Source organism: Papio anubis, chromosome 4, assembly GCF_008728515.1.
Source record: "Papio anubis isolate 15944 chromosome 4, Panubis1.0, whole genome shotgun sequence".
Taxonomy (NCBI): domain Eukaryota; kingdom Metazoa; phylum Chordata; class Mammalia; order Primates; family Cercopithecidae; genus Papio; species Papio anubis.
In genome coordinates this window covers 145,040,757-145,063,716 of record NC_044979.1, presented here as the reverse complement: position 1 = coordinate 145,063,716, position 22,960 = coordinate 145,040,757, and the positions used below count along the sequence as shown (strand labels likewise).

Below are 22,960 nucleotides of genomic sequence, written 5' to 3'. Positions count from 1 at the left end.
GGTCACAGTTATGCAGGCTGTACATGGTGCCAGCATCTGCTCAGCTTCTCTTGAGGCCTCAGGAAGCTTTTACCCATGGTGGGAGGTGAGGGGAGCCAGTGTGTCATGTTCCTGAAAACATGGTGGGTTTTTTTATTTATTTGTTTATTTTACCTAATTGGTAAACAGATGAATGTAATTCAATTGGTAAAGAGATGAATGTAATCCTACTTGGAGACTAAGCCCACCCAGCACAGAACTTCTCACACTGAATGAGAAGGCGCTGAGGTGACGTATGTGTAACCCAGCCAGCTCGTTAACAGTTAGATCCTGATTCGATGGGTCTGGAGTGACCCACCGAGACTTCACCTTTACAGCCAGCTGCCAGGAGAAGTCTGTGGTGCTGGTTGTTGCTCCACTTTCAGGAACAAGGATTTGGTTGTCAGGTGCTGAGTAACTCACCAGGTGCTGGAAAACGTGCCTTTTTCTTTGAATAACTCAGAACTCGACTCCCAGAGCATGGCCAGAGTCCTGGCTTCACCTGGGTGTCGGGTGGAAATGCAGGGTCTCGATCCCACCCCAGCCCTGCTGAGGCAGAATCTGCACTTGAACAGGATTCCCCGCTGAATCACGCACACAGACAAGTGTGAGAAGCACTGACATGGAACTGACATGGAAGAGACAGGTCTCAAGAACACCAGTAAAGCCAGATGTTTTCTTCCATTGCTCAGAGACTGAAAATCCTGGCATCAAATTAAGCTAATTCGTAAGTGGGTTGAAATTAATTAATCAGAAAGGCCAAAATACAAACAAATTAGCGATGTGTGGTGGTAGACGCCTGTAATCCCAGCTACTTGGGAGGCTGAGGCAGGGGAATCACTTGAAACCAGGAGGCAGAGGTTGCAGTGAGCAGAAATCACACCACTGCACTCCAGCCTGGGTAACAGAGTGACACTCTGTCTCACCAAAAAGAAAAGAAAAGAAAAGTCTCTCAGAGTAAAATAAGAGTTATACTAGATTTGGAAGAAGAAAAGGTATGTATAAATGCATTTAAGATTTGTATTTTCAGCATCAGTTAGAACATCTTATCTATAGCCATTTCTTAGAAAAGTCTTAGTTGTAAAAGAACAATGATTTTTGCACATCTCGCTGAATTTTTATTTATGTAAATAATAGCAGATGGACATGTATAATCATTCCTTTTCTAAATAAGTATGAATAAAAATGAAGACATTGGAGAGCACTTCTAATCCAAGAGACATTATAAGGATTCAGCCAAAGGTAGATTTCTTGGGGCTTCAGTTCCTAACCGGAGGGGCACCCCATGGACCAATAGACCACCCTGTTTTAATTTTTTCATGTCTTAAGTAAAACCAGAGCTTCTCAAATGAGAAATTCACAACCAAACACTGAAAGGTGGTAGTACCCAGAGTGGAAGAAATATTCTATCAGTCAGGGGCATTTTCTTTTCTCACATATTCCTACCCTAAGTGCAAATGTTCATACAGCCATATTGATGAACACTTCCTCTGCCATGGTTTTAGACAATCAATTCTTTATTTATTTCATCTTTTGTTTTTTTTTTTTTTTTTTTTTTTTTTTTTGAGACGGAGTCTTGCTCAGTCGCCCAGGCTGGAGTGCAGTGGCACGATCTTGGCTCACTGCAAGCTCTGCCTCCTGGGGTCACGCCATTCTCCTGCCTCAGACTCCCAAGTAGCTGGGACTACAGGCGCCCGCCGCCACGCCCGGCTAATTTTTTGCATTTTTAGTAGAGATGGGGTTTCACCGTGTTAGCCAGGATGGTCTCGATCTCCTGACCTCGTGATCCGCCTGCCTCGGCCTCCCAAAGTGCTGGGATTACAGGCATGAGCCACCGCATTCGACCTTTATTTCATCTTTGAGAATGACACACTCCAAGGTTGAAAATCTTATGGGGTTTCTATCCTAACCAACATGAGGGAACTATAAATATTCAACATCCCAAAACAATAATTAGTAAGTAACTGCATAGCTAACCGAGTCCCTCCTTTGTTCTGGAGGAATAATTTGGGGGGAAATCCTTGCTTTCTATTCAGGCATGTGAGGTACACCCTGAGCTCCTTAAGCTCCCCGCCATCTTCCTCAGTGAGTTTCACTCAGCATCCATAGGTTGATTGGTCTATACTGTGGATTTGTGCTTTGCTGGTTACCAAAGTGCCTAGTTTTTTTCTCTTTCCCCCTCCGTGCCAACATATGGGGCATTTTACTTCTTATGTGTGAGTTTTTCCATAGACTGAACAGAGACCAAGTGAAATTTTTAAATAAACAAATGACACTCTCCTATTAGAAGCTTTGGGAGAGGTTTGGTAGCAGTGCCTATTGTAATAGACTTGCCATAATTACTTTTGGATTTTCCATAAATCTGTTATCCATGCTGGGCATCGCTCTGCTTTAAAACTGCACGAATTGCTGGGTGTCTGAGCTGCTCTTACTGTTCCTTGGTTTGGATTGATAGTTTGCACAGTCCAGATTTGCTGAGTAATCATTGACCTGCCACGTTTTTAATAGGCGCACACTGACCAGCTTGGTTCTTAATATATTTGAACAATCACATAAATGGAATTAGGATTTCATTTTTTATTCACCTGCCTTCCAGTCTATGTGAACAGACTACTTATGTTTCTAGCAGCAGTAGCTCCCCGCTCAGTAATGCTTGTGATAATGCGCCCATAAGTGAGTATCTTAGGAGGGATCTTAGCTGTGCTTTTTTGCACTTCTCTCCACACATACAGCCTCCACCTGGTGCTCTCTTCCTCTCTCTGTCGTCAACCTTAGATTTATTGTCAGTGGTGATTTGCAACCAAAATATAAATGAGATTATGTTGACATTTAGGAAAGAAACCTTGCTTCATAGCAGATTGAGTAGAGAACCAGTTGGTTTAAATAGATAACCCTGGGTCATATCAGAAAATGCCTTGTTCTAGCAGAGTACTCTATTCTTGCACTGTGGGACTGACTTTATTCATTTAAAGGAAGCTGGGGCAGACGGAAAAAGAAATATTTTCTTCTCTGAAGACTTCCTGATTTGTTTGTACCTCTGTTGTGACACCCAGGGGTAATTCTGATATAGCAGCTTCTAACAAAATGAAAAGAGATGGGAAAACAGAAGAGGAAATTCCTCTCCAGTTGCGAGTTATCGTTCTTCACTATCAAAGCACCCCTGTGCCTGGCTCATTCTGTGGCCTTGTTCGCTCTGCTCCTCGTCCAAAACAATGACCTACCCATTCCCAGAGATAGACAGGAGAGAACAAGCATGTACACAAGAGAGAGGGACAGAGAGACCCCCCAAAAGAAGCCAGCACCTGCCTCTGTCTCACCTGTGTGTTCAGATAGGGTGTGGCCAATTGTGCTGAGCCTGATTATTTACGCTTCTCAGAATCAAGGCTCTCCACTCAAAACAATGAATCCCCAAAGAGGCTGAGCCCAGAACCTGCCCTAGGGGCAGCTGGTCCCACCATGCTGGTAGAGGACACAGCCCAGCCAGGCCCACCTGGAGATGAGGGTAGCACAGGTCCTTTCTCCATCCTCTGGAGGTAAATGCTCCTGGATCCTAATTTTTTGTTTGTTTGTTTGTTTGTTTGTTTGTTTTTTGAGACAGGCTGGAGTGCAGTGGCATGATCATAGCTCACTACAGCCTTGACCTCCTGGGCTCAAGTGATCCTCCTGTCTCAGCCTCCAGAGTAGCTGGGACTACAGGCTGGCACCACCACTCCCAGCTAATTTTAAAAAGTGTTGGTAGATACAGAGTTTTACCATATTGCCATTGGCTGGTCTCAAACTTCTGGGTTCAAGTAATCTTCCCGCCTCGGCCTCCCAGAATGCTGGGATTACAGGTGTGAACTGCCACACCCAGCTGACCCTGGTGTTTGGACACAGGATGCTGTTCCATTCCTGTAGCTGTTTTGGAATGAATACCATCAAAGGACTTGGTTAGCTTTGGTTGTTTAACTGCTCCTCATCATTTTGGAACACGGAGTAGTCAGTCACTTGATGTGGGTTAGGATAGAAACCCTGCAAGATTTTCTTCCTCAGAGTTCGTGCTCCTCAAAAATGAGATAAATAAGACACCGATTATCTAAAAGCACGGCAGAGGAAGTGTTCGTTGTTATATTTGTAGAAACCTTTGTGTTTGAGGTGGGAATACATGAGAAAAGGAAGTGCCCCATGACTGATAAAAATATTTCTTCTGTCCCGGGTACTACTGCCTTTCAGCATTTGGTTGTGAATTTCTAACTGGAGAAGGTCTGGTTTTACTTAAGATATGAAAAAATAAAAAGGGGGTGACCTGTTGGTCCATGGGGTGCCCTTTCTGGTTAGAAACAGAAGCCCCAAGAAACCTGTCTCTCGGAAGGTTGGCCCTTGGCTCTGTGTTTTTCACATGGCTAGGGGAAGGTGTGGAAGAGAAAGCTTTCTGTTTGGTGTTGTTCCCATTAAGAAAGTCTTCAAAATGTAACAGCCCTGGGGAGCATTCACCAGCCTCACAGCACCCAGGCAGGCCTCTTTATAACTAGACGGTGAATTTACCTTCCATCTCAATAGCTGTAATTTCTAGTCTGTGAGTTGCACAGTGGTATCTGTAGCAAGAGAAAATAACTTCAATTCAGTCTGGTTTTCTAAAGATCTTTCTTGTATTTTAAGGAGGGGGCATAATTGTGAATTTGAAGATACATTTTCTGAACAGACTGTGACCCTTTCCCTCTTATTTATCTCCTTTTTTCTTTCTCTCCTGTGTTCAAAGCATTTGTTAAGACAATTTTCTGCTTTCTCCAGGGACTCGGGATTGAATGTCTTTGTTCTTGGTTTATCTATTAAGGACACTTTTCTAGTTACAGATACTGTTTGTGAATCACAGGCTATGCAAAGAACATCTGATTATCCGTGGACTGGAGCCCAGCAAATGGTCACAAACATCCCAGGAGCAGAGGAGCTCTGCTGCTTTTCCAAAAAGGTGCACGCAAAATTCTTGACATGAGGAAGCTGTAGGAACAGGCGTTGATGTCTATTTAGAAAATGTAAAGTTAGACTCATGCAATCTTAGCAAACATCTATTAGGCACTTACTGTTTGCCAGATGCTCTGAAGCATACAGGGGTCCACAAGTATCACGTGCCTTCCAGGAGTTTGCAAGGAGTGGGGCTGGTAAGCGCATGTCCAAATGCACAAGGGCGGAAACAGATGGGCTACCGTCCTGCTTTCCCAGAAACAGAGCCTGTTAGCCCAACAAAGATGTGTGTGCACTAGTGCATTGAGTGCTGACCCCAGGAAGTATGAGCAGAGGAGTGAGGAAAGGAGACAGCAGGGAAAGGCGCTGGTGAGCATTGATCTGTGAGCTTTCACCAGTGTGATGAGCAGCGAGGCTCAGCCCAGAGGCAACCCCAGGGAGACTGTGCGAAGCCACTTCAGTGTTGCTTACCCAAGGAGCGGAGGAAGCCTAGGTATTTATGCCTCCTCTCCCCTCCTGTATTGGCAAGAACAACTTTGAGAACATTCTTTTCTGTCTCTCTGCCTCACCTTTGTAAGCCAGCCATATATCTGGCCACATAATGGCCTTTGGTAGGAACTGATGGGTGCTTGCAGAAAGCCCTGGGCCTGTAGGTGAATGGTGAGTGCCAGGGATGATGGGCAGGGCACAGGCAGCACCTGCTACAAAGCCATATTAACAGAGTATAGCAGGTGCACCCCACACCTTACACCGTGTACAAAAATTAATGCAAAATGGATCAAAAACCTAAATGCAAGACCTAGAACTATAAAACTCCTAGAAGAAAACTTTATGACATTAGATTTAGCAATGATATTTGTAACACTAAAAGCCCAGGCAACAAAAGAAAAAAATCAAAATTAAATGCCCTTCTGCATCAAAGGACACTGTCAACAGAGTGAAAAGGCAACCTGTGGAATGGGAGGAAATATTTGCAGATCACATATATAATAAGGGATTAAAATCCAGACTACACAAAGAATTCCTACAACTTAACAACAATAAAAAAAAAAAAATCTGATTTTAAAAAGGGCAAAGAACTGGAATAGACATTTCTCCAAAGAAGAGATACAAATGACTAGTAAACACATGGAAAAATACTCAACATCACTTATCACGAGAGAAATGCGAATAAAACCACGATGAAAGACCACCCCACTCCCATTAGGATGGCTATACTTAAAAACAGAAAACAAAACAAAAACAGAAAGTAACAAGTGTTGGCAAGGATGTGGAGAAACTGGAACGCTTATGCACTGCTAGGAGGAATGTATAACGGAGCAGCCTTTTGAAAACAGCTTGGTGGTTCCCCCAAAAATTAAACGTCAGGTTGCCATATGGTCTAGCAATTCCACTTCTGGATATACACCCAAAAGAGCTGAAAGCAGAGAGCTGAACGGATGTTTGTACACCTGTTTATAGCAGCACTATTCATGCTAATTAAGAGGTGGGAGCAACCCAGGTGTTCATGGACACATCAGTGGATAAACTCAGTGGAGTCCATCCACACAGTGGAATACTATTCATCCTTGAAAAGGAAGGACATTCTGACACATGCTCGATGCACCTGGGGGACATTATGGTAAGTGAATTAAGGCAGTCAGCAAAAGATAAATACTGTGTGATTCCACTTACATGAGGTATCTAGAATCAAGTTCATAGACACAGAAAGTAGGATGGTGGGTGCCAGGGGCTGGGGAGGAGCAAGTGGGGAGTGAGTGTTTAATGGGGTGCAGAGTTTCAGTTTGGGAAAATAAAAACGTTTTGGGCCAGGCACGGTGGCTCACGCCTGTAATCCCAGCACTTTGGGAGGCCGAGGTGGGTGGATCACGTGGTCAGGAGATCGAGACTATCCTGGCTAACACAGTGAAACCCCGTCTCTACTAAAAATACAACAACAACAAAAAAATTAGCCAGGTGTGGTGGCAGACACCTATAGTCCCAGCTACTTGAGAGGCTGAGGCAGGAGAAACGCGTGAACCCAGGAGGTGGAGGTTGCAGTGAGCTGAGATCACGCTCAAAAAAGAAAAAAAGAAAAAAAAAAATTTGGAGATGCATAGTGGTGCTGACTGCATCACAGCTTGAGTGTGCTTAATGCCAATGAACTGTTCACTTAGAAATGGTTAAGGTGGTGTTTTATGTTTTGTGTGTTTAACCGCAATGGGGGGGATAAAAGTGTACCAAAAGTAGAAAGAGGTAAGGCCACTTTAATCAAGGGTACTGGGAAGCCTGCCTGGAGGAGGCACTGTGTCCTCTGGGCCCTGCTGGATGGGTGGGATTTCAGGAGGTAGCCGTTGGCCGGGGACGAGGTAGGAATGGAAAGAGCTGTTACAGGTGGGGACACTCAGGTCTGAGGAGGGCAGAGGGGATGTTTCAGAGAATGCTACATGGTCAGGTGCAGCCGAAGCTCAGGAAATGTTGGAACTCAGAGAGGCTGTGAAAGAGAAGCCCTGGCTGCCTGGCCGTGATCATTGCGTGCCTGGTCTTGACTGACATGTCAAGGAAGCTGTCCATGCAGTGGCGTGTGCCTCAAGAGCAGGGCAGTTCTCAACAACACTGCACCAAGATCTGGAGGTGAAACCTCTCAGCTCTATGACATTTGGTCATGCGGAGGTCTACCCAAGAAGGACAGCCTTTTCCCAAGGACCTCACGCTGTTCACTCAACAGATATTTATGAGGCCCCTGTGACATGTCAGGCACTGTTCTAGGCCCTAGGAATATGGGCAGAACAGGACAGATGAAAATGCCTGTGCTCGTGGTCATGCGTTCCAGTGGGGAGAGACAGACACAAACAAAACCAGCACAACAAGTCATCCTGCAAATGGAGCTGAGAAGCATGGGGAAGACCAAAGGCCACATGGCAGAACCACGCAGCCTGCAGAGGCAGGATCATTGGGGCAGTGAGCTTGTGTCCTCACTGCTCTTCTTAAACACTGGGCTTAACAGGACGCTTTTGTGGACATTCAAAACAAAATCGCAGGTCTGTTTGGATCCCTCCATTCCAAGGTATTAAACACAATGGTGTTCACTGGATGGATCTAAGAATCTTAGCCACTTGGCCTAGCAGCCTCTCAATGTTTTATGTCTCTCATTTCAACTTTGAAAAGAGCTTTGTGCCAGGGAGCTCCTGCAGTTTGGGTCGAGGAGGACCAAGTCTTCAAAGGTCTCTGCCCGCACGTCCTGCAGGTTCCCATTGTCCATGTTAATAGCCTCAGACGGGCATCAGTTGCCCTGATGGGCTTGGGCTCCATGCCTGGGCTTGCATGCTTGGCAAAATTACTCAAGAGCATTTTTTTTTTCTTTGAGAGGGAGTCTCACTCTGTCACCCAGACTGGAGTGCAGTGGCGCGATCTCAGCTCACTGCAACCTCCACCTCCCAGGTTCAAGTGATTGTCCTGCCTCAGCCTCCCGAGTAGCTGGGATTACAGGCACCTACCACCACACCCAGCTAATTTTGTATATTTAGTAGAAATGGGATTTCACCGTGTTGCCCAGACTGATGTTGAACTCCTGACCTCAGGCACTCCACCTGCCTTGACCTCCCGAAGTGCTGGGATTACAGGCATAAGCTACTACATCCGGCCTCCAGGCCATTTCTTATCACAGCTAAAAGTGATCTGTTACGTGCCTGGTTACATTCTCAGCAACTTCAGAATTCCATTCAGAAGTGGACCTACTCTTGAGACAAATACCCTCTTACCCATAACTTGGTCCACTGAAAAGACTTATGATCCTAGTCTTTCTATTGGGGATGGTACTTCTACTCAGTGGGAGATTATGCATTTATGTGTTTGGATAAAAAGCAGATCCTCAGCTGGGCACAGTGGTTCATGCCTGTAATCCCAGCACTTTCGGAGGCCGAGGCAGGTGAATCACGAGGTCAGGAGATCGTGATTAACCTGGCTAACATGGTGAAACCCCGTCTCTACTAAAAATACAAAAACAAAATTAGCCGGGAATGGTGGCGGGCACTTGTAGTCCCAGCTACTTGGGAGGCTGAGGCAGGAGAATGGCATGAACCTGGGAGGCAGAGCTTGCAGTGAGCCAAGATCGTGCCACTGCACTCCAACCTGGGCGACAGAATAAGACTCCGTCTCAAAAAAAAAAAAAAAAAAAAAAAAAAGCAGATCCTCAGCTGTTGTCTCTTGAGTCAGATATTTGGATCACTCTAGTGTCCAATCATGCAACTCCTAAACCCATGCACCTATTTTATGGTTTATCAATTTGTGCTCATCCTGAAATAAATAAAACAAATGTATGAGCCAACTGCAGCACTGTCTTTTATCACCTTCATTTTTCTCTGCCCAGTAAAAAGCCGAAGAGGATACATTCTTTGTTACCTTCCATTCATTTCCAAATGTGTAGGTTTTCAAATATGTTATAAATGAGAAGAAAAGAAACTGCCGGATTGTTTGTCAAACTGTCATATTATTTTATTTATCATCTCTCGTCAGTAGAAAAGTCCAGAAGCAGTGTATTGAGATAAAAATGAAGATGCGTGAAAGAGAGAATTGGAAATGGGATGTACGGCTGTATTTCCTCCCTTTCCCTCCTCCTGCTGGGCAGGAAATGAGAAGAATCTAGTCAGCGGGGAACACCTGTCTCCAGGGAATTTTTGGGGATTAGATCTTTTGGGGTTGGGTTTGTGAGGGTGCCTGCCCAGTCCCACACGTCTGATTCCTCTCACTGCACGATCCTAATGCCTTTCGCATTCGTGATTGCCTTCTGGATGATGAACTACAAAGGAGGCAGCTCTTAAAAGGATAGAAAATGTCCTCCACACACAACAAAATATACACTCAGAAATGTGTAAACCAGCCTCCACCATCCAGGGGCTGGGTGAGTATAGATTAAGAAAGTGAATGTGGGAAAGGTAAAGGGTGGGAGGAATTTTCTATCTCGTGAACATGTTTTTTTCTTGTTAGAAAAGAAATCACAGTGAATTTCAGTTTTCACAATAAAGTGCATCTCAAAATTGCCCAGGTTCTACCACAAGAGATTTGCCTCTTGGTGGGCTGGGGAATGACCTCGATCTGCCTGCTGCCTGCACGTCTTTCACTTTGGACATTTTAAGAAAAAAATAATGATGTTTCTGGGTTCTTGGAGATATATACATATATATATGTGTGTATATATACACACATATATATGTATATCTATACATATACATATATACGTATATATCTCCAAGAGTCTCTTTAAAAATATGTGTCCCGGGGCAGAGTCACAGCCTGAGCTATCCAGATGCCTACTCTCCTTGGTGGCAAGAGATCCAACACACCTGTTGCTCTGAGATGCTTTTTGCAGACAGGAAAGTGCTTGATTCCTTTTCCAGGCCATTTTAACAATACAGAGAAAGGTGACCGTCTTCACATAGTTCCAAAGGCAATTGAGAAGCAGAAAATCCACCTGATTTTAAGTGAAGAGTCATGGAGCTGTCTTCACCCAGCCCATGGAAGACCACCAGTGCACCTTGTGATGCATGGGGAACGTTCCAAGCCATCAAAGACTCACCAGTTCCTGTGCTTCTCATTGTCAGAAAGCAGGTGGAGGATGGCCGGAGCCACCCTGGCTGCAGAAACTGACCTACAGAACCGAACAGAATAGTGCTTCAGGTTGGATAATGTTCTAAACGTGCTTTGCGGGACGGTGAAACCCTCCTTGGTGGGGGTCAGGACTTCCGCTTCTGTAGAGCTCTGCGTTCCTTAGCCACCGTCCTGCAAGGCAAACTCAAAGACTCATCTTAAAACTCGAGCAGAAGTAGGCTTGGTTTTATACATGGAAACACCTGTTCATTTGGGAAAAAAACAGTAGTCTCCTTCCTTCTCGTTTTATGGCATCGTCTTCCTTCATTGCTCTGGCCATCGTTCTCACTGTCCTCAATGGACTCCCTGGGCCTGCTCTCTAAAAGTCAATGCTGACCGGGTTTGGTGGCTCACGCCTGTAATCCCAGCACTTTGGGAGGCTGAGGCACTTTGGGAGACCAGCCTGGGCAACATGGTGAAACCCCATCTCTACTAAAAATACAAAAATTAGCCAGGTGTGGTGGCAGGCACCTGTCTCGGGAAGCTGAGGCAGGAGAATCGCTTGAATCTGGGAGGCAGAGGTTGTAGCGAGCAGAGATCGTGCCACTGTACTCCAACCTGGGTGACAGTGAGACTCTGTCTCAAAAATATAATAATAATAATAATAATAATAATAAAATAAATAGTTAAAAAAATAAAGGGCAGTGCTCCCTGGCTTCTCTGCAGGCCGTCTCCTGTGCTTGCTCCTCACACGCTCATGGAGTGGCCCCTTAGCCTCCTACTTTCAATCACCACCCATGTACCCCCTGAACCTGCACACCTGGGTATCCCACAGATACTTCTTAGGAAACTTGGGCAGCTTCTGCAGAATACCTTCCCTTCTCCTCCCTCCTGACACGCCAGCACTGCCACTCCCAGCCGCCATCCGTCTCCTGAACTTTCCCTCTTATAAGTTGCCCGACCACCCACCAAGCAGCTCAACCGAGAAACCTCGTGAGAAGCAAGGGGTCTTAGATACCTCTGTGCCTCTCACCCCTCCCTTTGCCCCCTTCTGTTTGTCATACGCACCCCCGTCTTTCTTCATCCTCTTAGCAACACCCTGGACCCACTAGACTTAGCACCCTGTTCCCAAACCCTGTGGTAAGCTTTGGCTGTGGCTCCCTGACAGTGCTCCCACCCGCTCTAGACAGTGTGCAAGACTGGCTGTGGCTTTCCTCCTTGATGCCCTTGCCTGCCTCTCCATTCTCTGATGAGTCAAGTCCGCACTCCTGAGTGTGGCACTCCTGCCTCCTCCGTGGCCAGCTGTGGCCACGCCCATGCCCCCGCTGCCCCTCAGCCACCAAGAACTGCTTCCTTTTTCCCAAACGGGCCAAACGGGTTCCCTCCTTTTCTCCTATTCCTGAAATGCCTTTCCTTCTGTTGTCTGACTGGGGATACCTTTCCATCTTCCCCGCTCAAACCTTTCCCAATTTCCCCTGGAAGAACTGACCTCAACGCCACACCCACGCTCCACGCCCTTCCATCTCCCTTCTCTTTGGCTCTCGCAGCCCCACCCCAACGTCCTTGCTCTGTTCATGTGGCTGTCATCCTCCACCAAACTCAAACCTCTTTGGTGAGGCGGACATTAGCCGGTTCAACTTTGTATCCCCAGCACCTGCCACCGTGCTCCTGAAATAAGAGGCAGTTGTTACCATTGCAGCCATCCTGTAGCGATGGTGATCTGCTGGTGATAACCAGCCGTAGTGTATTTGGACAAGACTTTGTTCTTCTCTCGGCAAGTGCTTATAGTCAGGCTGTTGTCGTCTAGGCAGTTTGCTGCGTACAAAGATAAATAACACATGCGTCCCTCCTTATTTCACACGGACCAGCCCACCAGCAGGTAATGACTATGCAGAGACGGGGCAGGGTCAGAAGAGCAGAGGTCCCCGAGGCAGCAGCTTGAGAGGGATCCCTTCATCTTCTCTCCAGATAACCAGTTGGCACAATTTTAAAGCATTTTTCTAACTGTTATCTCATCTGGACAACACGATCAAAAAATACTTGATACGATGTTGAAAAAAGATTTAAAAGAAGCCAAAGAACGCATTGCTCAACACTGAGCTTTTCAAATAGGGTCTTTTTCCATGCGCATGTGTGTTTGAAAAAATGTTTTCTCTCGTTTCTATAAGTTTTAGACCAATTATTTTTGGAGCAGGAAGATACTGGGTTTTCAGATGGCCCCGTAGACCCCCCTTACCTGCTGGTTTTTTGACGGAATCCTGTTTCTACAAAAACAAAACCCCTATAGACACACTAAAAAGGAAAACCCTGGAGATTGTTTTTAATCTTAGAATTTGTGGCACTTGTACTATGGTTTTTCTCACAACAAAGGCGCTTCTCGTTGGAAACGTCTATTTATGTGGTTCCTGTTGCCCATGTCCACTTGGAAGTTATGCATGAGTCTCATGACTTAGGGAAAATGTGACTCAGCATCTTTTGGTCGAGGGCAGCTTTGACCTCACTGTTTTCTGGTGTGGCACAGGGAGCAGCCTGGCCATGTGCCGGGAACGGCCCATGGCCTGTCCCTGTTCCAGCTGGCTGCTGCGAAAGTTTCAAGAGGCGTATTCGTCAGGAGCACTCGGCTGTAAATCCAGATGCGGAAAACAGTGGTTTTAATAGAGTAAACCAAAACGTAGGATTTGCTCTCTCCGACGTTCTGGAAAATCCCACTGCTTTACGGGGTCGACTTTTCCTGGAAACAGAAGGCTGTGTTTTTTAATGAGGTGCTGAGATATTTGTAACAAAAGTGTGGGGGAGCAACTGTGCTCAGAGCCCCAAGGGCAGCATATGCCCTCTCCGCCCTGCCCCCCCTCCCTCCCCTCCCCCCCTCCCCCCTCCCCTTCTCCCTCCTCCTCCTCCCCCTTCTCCTCCCCTCCTCCCTTTCCCCTCTTCCCTCTTCCTTCCCCTTCCCTCCCTTCCCTTCCCCCTCTTCCTTTCTTCCCCTTCCCTCCCTTCCCTTCCCCCCCTCCCTTCCCTTCCCCCCTTCCTTCCTACCATTCCCTCCTCTCTCTCCCCTCCCCTCCCCTTTCCTCCCTTCCCTCCTCCTCCCCTCTTCTTCCCTTCTCCCCTTCTTCCTCCTCCCCGCTTCTCCCCCATTGTGCATCAAGGGGGTCTTGCATTTTCTGTTCTGGCTGCCTGGAGAGCTGTGTGCCCAGCTGCCCACAGGGCTGCTCCCTTTCCTCTCCTCCTTCAGGGCAGGGTTCATTCCCCCACCCCACCCCTGCCTCCTGGTTGCATTCCTAGCGCCGAGGCTCTGTGACCTGCTGTCTGTCTCTCATTTGCCTGCTCCCCAACCTGGAGCACGGTGTGGGCTGCCACAGAACGGGGTGTTCTCCATTCATCCAATTTTATCTGCAGTAATTCCACAGCTTAGCAGTTCGGGTTAACTTTGAACTTTATTTTTTTTTCTGTTTCAGAGACTTGATGTTCTTTAAATGTACTTTTTAATTAAATGCGACCTAGACAGCTTCTCTTTCCTCAGCCTCTTCTGTGAGTAAAGAGGTTCATGTGGGGGAAATTGACTAGGATTAGTCTTCGTTTCCCTCTGCTACATGTTCTTTATTCCTGTAACTACAAAGAGGCGTCATCTGAAGTGTTTGCCTTTCTGCCTGTGAAGCTACCTGGCGCCCGTTGGTTGCTGACTTCTGCAGAAATCCTCTTTTGATTCAGTGTCTTCACCTCCAGCCACCTAAGACCAGCCTGGGAAACGTTCAGTTGAGATCGCTGCTGTAAAGTCTCAATTAAGGAAATGCTTGAGGGAAGGAGTGTTCTAGTTCATTTAATTTTTGCTTAACAGAGTACAACCAGTGTTTTTGTTAGGAGGAGGCAGCATTATGTAAAAGAAAGATTATCAACTCTGGATGAAGACATTCCATGATTTAAAGCTTTTCTCTATCACATGAAACCATGTGACTTAGGGCCTCGATTTTCTCATCTGTAAAAGGGGGATAACAATCGTTATCTTACTGGGTTGTCATTATATTAAATGGCCAACATGTGTAAATCATTTACCAAGCTGTTTCGTGGCTACATGGCAGCTTGGCAAAATAGAATTCCTTTCTCTACTTTTGTTTTCGTTATTGGAACTGAGGCTTTATTCATTGGTATGTGGCATTTTGTTAATGTAGGACGTTGAAGCGGAAAGTAATAATAGCGGTGGCTATTTTAGAATATCTATGATAAGTTAATCATTGAGTATTTGATGAGTGTTTATTTTATCTCAGATATGCAAATAACAGAAATAAAGAAGTGGTTTCATTCTTTTTAAAATACTTAGATATTCTTTGCATCTTCTAAAAACTCAACTTGGGAAGCCTTTTGGTAGAAAGGTATCATGGCAGGCAAAAAATGGCAAAGTCATCCGTTGACTTCCTCTTGCTTACAAAAGGAGCAAAAAACCCACTCAAAAGCAGTAAAAGAGGAAGAGACTTACGTCCACAATGACAAAAAGAAAGGAAGAGGAGCCAGTACCAAAGAAGGATGAGAACAAACACCCAGAAAGAGGATCTCAGAGGGCGGCATCACAACCACCTGGGGAGAGGGCCTCAGCCTGGGGACACTTGGGGCAGACTTGGTCATGGAGGGGCTGGTTATGACAGAGAGCTAGAAGCAGGGGGAACCATTGGTAGTTTGTATAAAGAACAGTCTATGTTACAATCCCAGCTACTCAGGAGGCTGAGGCAGGAGAATTGCTTGAGCTTGGGAGGCGGAGGTCAAAGTGAGCTGAGATTGTGCTACTGCACTCCAGCCTGGGTGACAAAGTGTGACTCTGTCTCAAAAACAAACAAAAACAGTCTACTTGTTACCCCTCAAACTGTAAGCAGAATACTTAAGCTAGAATAAAAAGGTAGATGAACAAACAGAAGTCTATATAGATAATGAATGGCCCCAGAGAAAAGGCATCCACATTTTGGGATTTGGGGTCCCTTCAGAATAGTTGTGAGTGTTTCACTTTATTAACGTGAAGTCGTCAGTTGACATCTCCTGGTTCATTCATATGTGTGAAAGGACACAGGGATCATTTGAAGAAAGCCCTTCCTGTAAAAGATATATCAAATTAACAAAGAGGGAGAAAAAAGATCCCAGAAGAACACAAAACGGAACTTCAGAAAGTATTTATACCCTCCAAGACATTTAGAAATGTATTTCACCTACAAAACAAGAACAGGATGCAATGAAAAATGAACACAGGACAAAAAGTTAGTCTTGGGAGTTACAATATAGTTACTGAAATAAACATCCAAAAGACAAGTTAGAAGATAAAGGTGAGGTGCTCTTTCCAAAATTAAAAAAAGGAAAATATTGGAAAAAAGTAAGAAGCATGTTGAATCAATCCAGAGTCCTAAAATCCAACCAATAAGAGCCCTAGAAAGAAAAAAGCAGAGAAAACAGAGGGGAGAAAATTATGAAGGAACTAACGCTAATGAGTGTGCATGTCTAGAGTGAAAGGGCCTTTCAATTACCTAGCACAATTTATAACCCCCCCACACACTTAGACGCATTTTATTTTATTTATTTATTTTTTGAGACAGGGTCTTGCTCTGTTGCCCAGGCTGGAGTGCAGTGGTACGATCATAGCTCACTGCAGCCTCAACCTCCTGGGCTCAAGCAGTCCTCCCACCTCAGCCTCTCAAGTAGATGGGACCACAGGCACAGACCACCAAACCTGGCTAATAAAAAAATTATTTTTGTAGACATGGGGTTTCACTGTGTTTCCCAGGCTGGTCTCAAACTCCTGAATTCAAGTGATCCTCCCACCTCAGCCTCCTGAGTGGCTGGGACTACATACATGTGCCACCAAACCTGCTAATTTTTTTTTTTCTTGGATAGAGACAGGATTTTGCCATATTGCCTAGGCTCATCTCAAACTAGCCACTCACCTTGGCCTCCCAAAGTGCTGGGATTACAGATGTAAGCCACTAAGCCTGGCCAAAAATCATTCTTTACTTCATTCAAGAACTTTGAAAACTTACCTTTTCTTAAGTTATTTAAGGATGCTCTAGTTAAGTGAGGACATATGCCAAGAAGAAGGAGACAGTGAGGTCCAGGGAACAGCGGGTGTTACCCAAGAATGCAGTGGAGGAGACTCTTAGAGTGACGAGTCCACACCGAACAGGAGAGGGAACGTCGGTGTTTAAAGGGAACTCGGTAGATTGCCTTCATGTGGATAAAAGAGAACAGTACAAAAGGCTGTAAACAGAGTGCAGTGGTTTTCGCCACTCTCACACCAGAGGCATGCTCTTCTCTATTTAGCCCTTTGTGCTAATATTTAACTCTGTGTCTTAACAATATGTGTCTATTGCTAATTCTGCATTTACCAATCGTAGATGTTACCTGTTGACCTCCCGCTGTGACAGATGAGCTTTTTAACTCATGCGTCTTCACACATCCTTCTCAAAATATAGTCCAAACAGTATGTGTAGGCCTTTTGTTGTTTACCATTATAACTCTAAGGTATATACATGAGCATGCACACACACACACACTTCTTTATTTCTTGTGCTACTGGAATCAGTAGCTTTTCTCTCCCTATTGTGTAATGGGAAGCCACCCTTACCCTCAGTTCTCTTCTGCTCTTCCACCTCACTCCGTCTTCTGTAGTTTTATATCGCTGAGGTTAAAAACATTTACGTGACCAGGTGTGGTGGCTCAAGCCTGTAATCCCAGCACTTTGGGAGGCCAAGACGGGCGGATCACGAGGTCAGGAGATCGAGACCATCCTGGCTAACACGGTGAAACCCCGGCTCTACTAAAAAAATACAAAAAACTAGCCGGGCGAGGTGGCGGGTGCCTGTAGTCCGAGCTACTCGGGAGGCTGAGGCAGGAGAATGGCATAAACCCGGGAGGTGGAGCTTGCAGTGATCCGGCCACTGCACTCCAGCCTGGGCCACAGAGCGAGACTCTGTCTCAAAAAAAACAAAACAAAAACCAAAACAAAATTTAAAAAAACCCAAACATTTACGTTCTGTTTCCTCGGCAGAATTACATCTGGCATTTTAGACTACAGATTAATTCTAAAGTTGAAAAAAACATACAGTATTTATATTATATTTACTATGTCAAGATTATCATCTACTGCACAGCTAGACAGTATAGAGAGATTATATTTCTTTCTTCTACAGATTTTTTTTTCCCCTGGGATTTCTAATTGCCTTTCCTTTTAAAAAGATGTATTTGCATGTATGTGTGTGTGTGTGTGTGTGTATTTTTGTAGACATGGGGTTTCACTATGTATATCTTTTAAAAATATATACATATATATCTATGTATCTCTATAGCTATCTTTATATCACTTAAAAATATATATCTATATGTCTTTTTAAAATATTTACATATATTCATATATATATATATATAAAACACAGGTAAATAACAGAAGAAGTAAAAATCCTGTTTGAGATCATCGTAAAGTGGTGTGAGCTAAAAGTTCATCTGTTGTAGCAGAAAGTCAATAGATAATGTCTCAGATTGACTGAAAACAAGACATAGCAATAGATGCCTATAGTTTAAAGACATGGAACTCAAAACTAAGATAAAACACTAACAGATTTAGGGGAGACGGCCTTAGCGGGAGGGGGTATGGTTTTGTTTCATTTTAAGCCTGTCTGTACTGTTCTTTTTAATTTATGTGCACAGGCCGGGCGCGGTGGCTCAAGCCTGTAATCCCAGCACTTTGGGAGGCCGAGACGGGCGGATCACGAGGTCAGGAGATCGAGACCATCCTGGCTAACGCGGTGAAACCCTGTCTCTACTAAAAATACAAAAAAACTAGCCGGGCGAGGTGGCGGGCGCCTGTAGTCCCAGCTACTCGGGAGGCTGAGGCAGGAGAATGGCGTAAACCCGGGAGGCGGAGCTTGCAGTGAGCGGAGATCTGGCCACTGCACTCCAGCCTGGGCGACAGAGCGAGACTCCGTCTCAAAAAAAAAAAAAAATGTATGTGCACATACGAATTTGATTGAAATTTAAAACAATTTTTTGTAAAGGAAGAAAATATACCAGGATCATGTATTATAATGAGCACTCTCCTTGCTATTGGAATATCTGGATTCTGGTCACTTACGTAATATTCTACTGAAATGTTTTTGTGCAGTTTCAATAGAAAATGCATAGCTTTGCCATCAGAAGACCTACATAACCTTGACCTTGCTGTGGTAGTGATCTTGTGTGTGTATTACCATTGCTTTTTATTTATTTATTTGTTGTTGTTATTATTATTATTTTGAGATGGAGTCTTGCTCTGTCGCCCAGGCTGGAGTGCAGTGGTACGATCTCAGATCACTGCAACCTCCGCCTCCCGGGTTCCAGCGATTCTCCTGCCTCAGTCTCCCAAGTAGCTGGGACTACAGGCGTGGGCCACCATGCCCGACTAATTTGTTTTTTGTATTTTTAGTAGAGACAGGGTTTCACCGTGTTGGCCAAGATGGTCTCGATCTCCTGACCTCCTGATCCGCCTGCCTCAGCCTCCCAAAGCGCTGGGATGACAGGCGTGGGCCACCGTGCCCGGCCACCACTGCTTTTTTTAAGGCTCTAGGTGAATCAACACGAGGGAGAGCTTCCTCTTCCTGTGGTGGGGCTGAACCCTGTGATGGAGGGGCGTGTGTGGTGCCTGTGGCGCTTGGCCCTGTGGGGCTGTGAACTCAGCCTTGGGGCTCATCTGTCCATAGCACAGCCCCTTGGGGTCTGCCAGGAGCTGAGCCCCCACCAGTCTGGGGAGAAGGGAGTCAGTGGCCCAGGGACCATCCTCCTCAGGCGTCATCCCCAGCCCTGAGCTCAGACTTCCTCATCTGCCACCATGCCTGAGGAGTGATTAATGCCAAATTAGCACCCTGCTCAGTGACCTTTCGGCATTAGCCACGGCCTCCCTTCACTTCTCATAACTATTTGCAAATATTAGCTTCTCTGGTCGTTTCTCATCAGCGACTTTCACAGGTGACAGGCAGGCCGTTAGTCTGATTGGCATTCCGTTCATGTCCTTTGCCCCATCGTGAGTGCATCTGGACTCCGCCATCTCCTCAGAAATCTGATAACCAGCCCAAGAATCTCGGCAATTTTACAAAGGGAAGGCACCAGCAGGAAGGTGTCCGGAGAAGCTTCGAGGGTCCGCTACAGAGTTGGAGAGTCTCGAGACAGGGAAGGCTGCCTCAGACCCCCAGGGACCCAGGGCTGAGTGAGAGTCAGCCTCATATGCCATCAACATAGAGGTTTTAAAACATTAATTAGTTGACTCTGTCTGCATCAAGCTTCTGTGTTTCTTTGAGGATTCACATGCACCTTTAATACAAAAATCACACACTGCTTAGGCAGTGCAAGCCAGAGCACAGAACTGTGGGAAATCAGTGTTGATGAGAAGCCAGTCCTCTCTCTCCCGTTGTTCTCTCTCAGTGGCCCTCACCCCACCGCCAGCCCAGCAGGCTAGAACCTTTCAGTTGCCAGAATCTTCCTCCGCCGCTCACAATGGTGGCGACTCCCTTCAGCATGAAGCCCAGATGAAGCGTTTTGGATTTGCAGTCATTTCCCTTTATTTTTATTTCCAGCCTCTTACATCTCCGCCCTTTATTGAAATCCCTGTTCTAGAAATGTTGGATTGGTCTTCATTTTCCCTAAATAAACAGTAGTAAAGTGTACTGCGGGTAGTTTAATTTTGATGTTAAATGTATTTTAGAGAAAAGCGGCCAAAAGTATGTCCTATTTTTTTCTCCCTTGTCACCAGAAGTATGAGCTAAATTATTTATAGTTTGATACTCAAAAAACATAGATTCAGGATATTTACTTTTCAGAAAGGAAAAAGGGATTAAAACTCCAGTAACGGGATTGAACACTTTGTTAATTGAATATATTGGCTCCAAGGAAGCACATTTGGACAGGACTAAGAATGCCCACTGCTTTCCAATGACACCCGTACCTAACATAGTGGCTGATACACAAAATATTTGTGGAATTGAACAGATTTGGAAATAGCAGGTAGACTAGGTAACTCAGTAAGCAAAGTCTTAAATCAATAAAAGAAAAATAAAGCCAGCAAGCATTTTGGAAAATACCAAACAGTTTAAATAAAGCCCCTTAGCCACACGACACACGAAGCAGTAGCGTAAGGCCCAGTAACCATGCCCTATAGGACAGGCTGTGGATTGTGCCTGAGGACAGTGGCTGTGCTTGGACCCCAGCTCATGTGGTCTGAGAAAGGCCAGGGATGGTGACCCCGCCCCAGAGCTTCTCATGGGGGTTCACGTAGGGCCGTGAGATTTGGGTTTCCTATTAACATGGCTCTGACCATGGTCTTCATTTGTCATGCTCCGATCATCCCATCTTCTAGCTGTCATTTCACTTTCTGTGGTTTCCATTACCCTCAGTCAACCATGGTCCGAAAACAGGAGAGTACAGCACAGTAAGATATTTTGAGAGAGAGGGAGGGACCACATTCGCGTAACTTTCATTACCTTATGTTGTCATTGTTCTGTTCATTATTAGTTGTAGTCAGTCCTTAGTGTGCCTCATTTACACATTTACAACAGGTATGTATGCAGAGGGAGGAACTTGGAACAGACGCCCTTCCACGCACGGTGGGGTTATGTTCCCATAAATCCATCGGAAGTTGAAAATATCGGAAGTCATAAATGGGCTTTTGTAGCTCCGTTGTTAAGTCGAGGACTGGACTGAATGTGTGTGCCCTTTGTGCCATCATAAAGTTGAAAAATCCTGTGTGGAGCCATCATGCATCAGGGACATTTTGTGTCTGTAGGGATTGGTTCTTTCTTTGGTTTGAGGTATCCCCAGGGGTGTTGGAATGTATCCCCCTCAGATAAGGGTTGGGGGGAGCTCCTGTACTTAGAGTTTCATGGACATTTCTCTTTTCTCTGCCACAGGAGATATTGGCACACCTGAAACCACGGCCCCCACCATTGTGGTTCCCCCGGGCAACAGAAGTGTGGTGGCTGGATCCAGTGAGACCACCTTGGAATGTATAGCCAGTGCCAGGTACGAGGCGCGTCTCCTGTGAAACTCCCAGTAAATATTACATGACCTGTAACAAGCCGATGACAGAAGGAGACACTGGAGCATGAGGTTCAACATTCTAGCAACAGTGGTCTTGTTTGGCCAGATGGGCCAGGAATACGAGGTATGAGTAGATAAGGAAATGGACACATTGACATCTTCCAGAGTCCCCCACTGCAACAGGGCGGTGCTTTCAGTGTAGCTCTGGGTGGTAGTGGGGGGCTCCTCTGAGACACTCTCTAGGGAAGAGGGAGGAGCTGAGGCAGAGGAAAAAGTTCATTGCTCTTCTCTGTAGTCAGCCAAGGTGTTCTCTGCCTCCTTAGCGGTCGCTCCAGAATCAAGCTCGGATGATCCTGCCTTCCATGTCGTTGTGTCCCCTTGTAGTATTTATTTTAAACGTTCATTTCCTGAGCAAACGGGATCATTAGCACTTATGGTCCATTGCTGCGGCAATTAGCTATCCTTGCTCAATAGCCCTTGAGCAGAATGCATCGTCGATGCATGCTGGGAGGGAGTAGAGTTGTATCTGGATTGATTTTTCAGTGTCCATTGTTCAACCCGCCATGTACCCTGGTAGAATTAGCTTCATCAAGCCTGTGCCGCGTGCCTGAGATGATGACCATGGCCACCTCCATGAGTCACAGTCGTCGTCATGAACGCCTTTCGTTCCCACAGGCCTGTGGAGGACCTGAGTGTGACCTGGAAGAGGAATGGAGTGAGAATCACCAGTGGCCTCCACAGCTTTGGAAGACGTCTCACCATCAGCAACCCGACGTCCGCAGACACCGGACTGTATGTCTGCGAGGCGGCGCTGCTGGGGAGCGCTTTTGAACCGGCCAGGGCGAAGGCCTTTCTTTTCATCACAGGTAAAGCCCGAGCCTCTAAGTGGTGTTGTCAGCATCTCACATAGCATCCGGCACTGACTCTTCTGCAGAAACAAAACAGCGTATTTCAGTGGCTTTATTTATCGGCCAGTGAAGGTGAGGTTGAGTTTATCTTCCAAATCCTTCCTAGTCTTTCCCAAGAATGTAAGTCCGTTAAATCCAAAGTGTTGATATTCTGAATCCTTCCAGGAAACGTCCTTCTGAATACTCTAGTCACAAAGCTTGGAAACAGAGCGGTGAAACCCCTGTCGTAGAGATCCCTCTCCTATTCTAGCTTTTAGGCCGCTAAGCTTTTCTATAGCTCTCTTACTTAGCTATCGTGATCGGTGTTCAGAAATTATTCTATTATTGCTGTCTGGGCGTGATGGCTCACACCTGTAATCCCAGCACTTTGGGAGGCCAAGGTGGACGGATCACTTGAGGCCAGAAGTTTGAGACCAGCCTGACCAACATGGTGAAACCCCATCTCTACTAAAAATACAAACATTAGCCAGGCGTGGTGGCGGGTGCCTGTCATCCCG

The 22,960-nt window shown here is 45.8% G+C and overlaps 1 protein-coding gene across 6 annotated transcripts in view; it reads left to right on the top strand.

The window, feature by feature from the left end:
* Positions 1-22,960, top strand: part of SDK1 (sidekick cell adhesion molecule 1) — a 653,438-nt gene that overhangs the window by 313,660 nt on the left and 316,818 nt on the right. For all 6 annotated transcript variants that reach the window (XM_031665629.1, XM_031665628.1, XM_031665627.1 and 3 more), the window contains 2 exons: positions 21,426-21,537; positions 22,231-22,421. In XM_031665629.1, the coding sequence (XP_031521489.1) occupies positions 21,426-21,537; positions 22,231-22,421 (303 nt within the window). The remainder of the gene's footprint in view (positions 1-21,425; positions 21,538-22,230; positions 22,422-22,960) is intronic.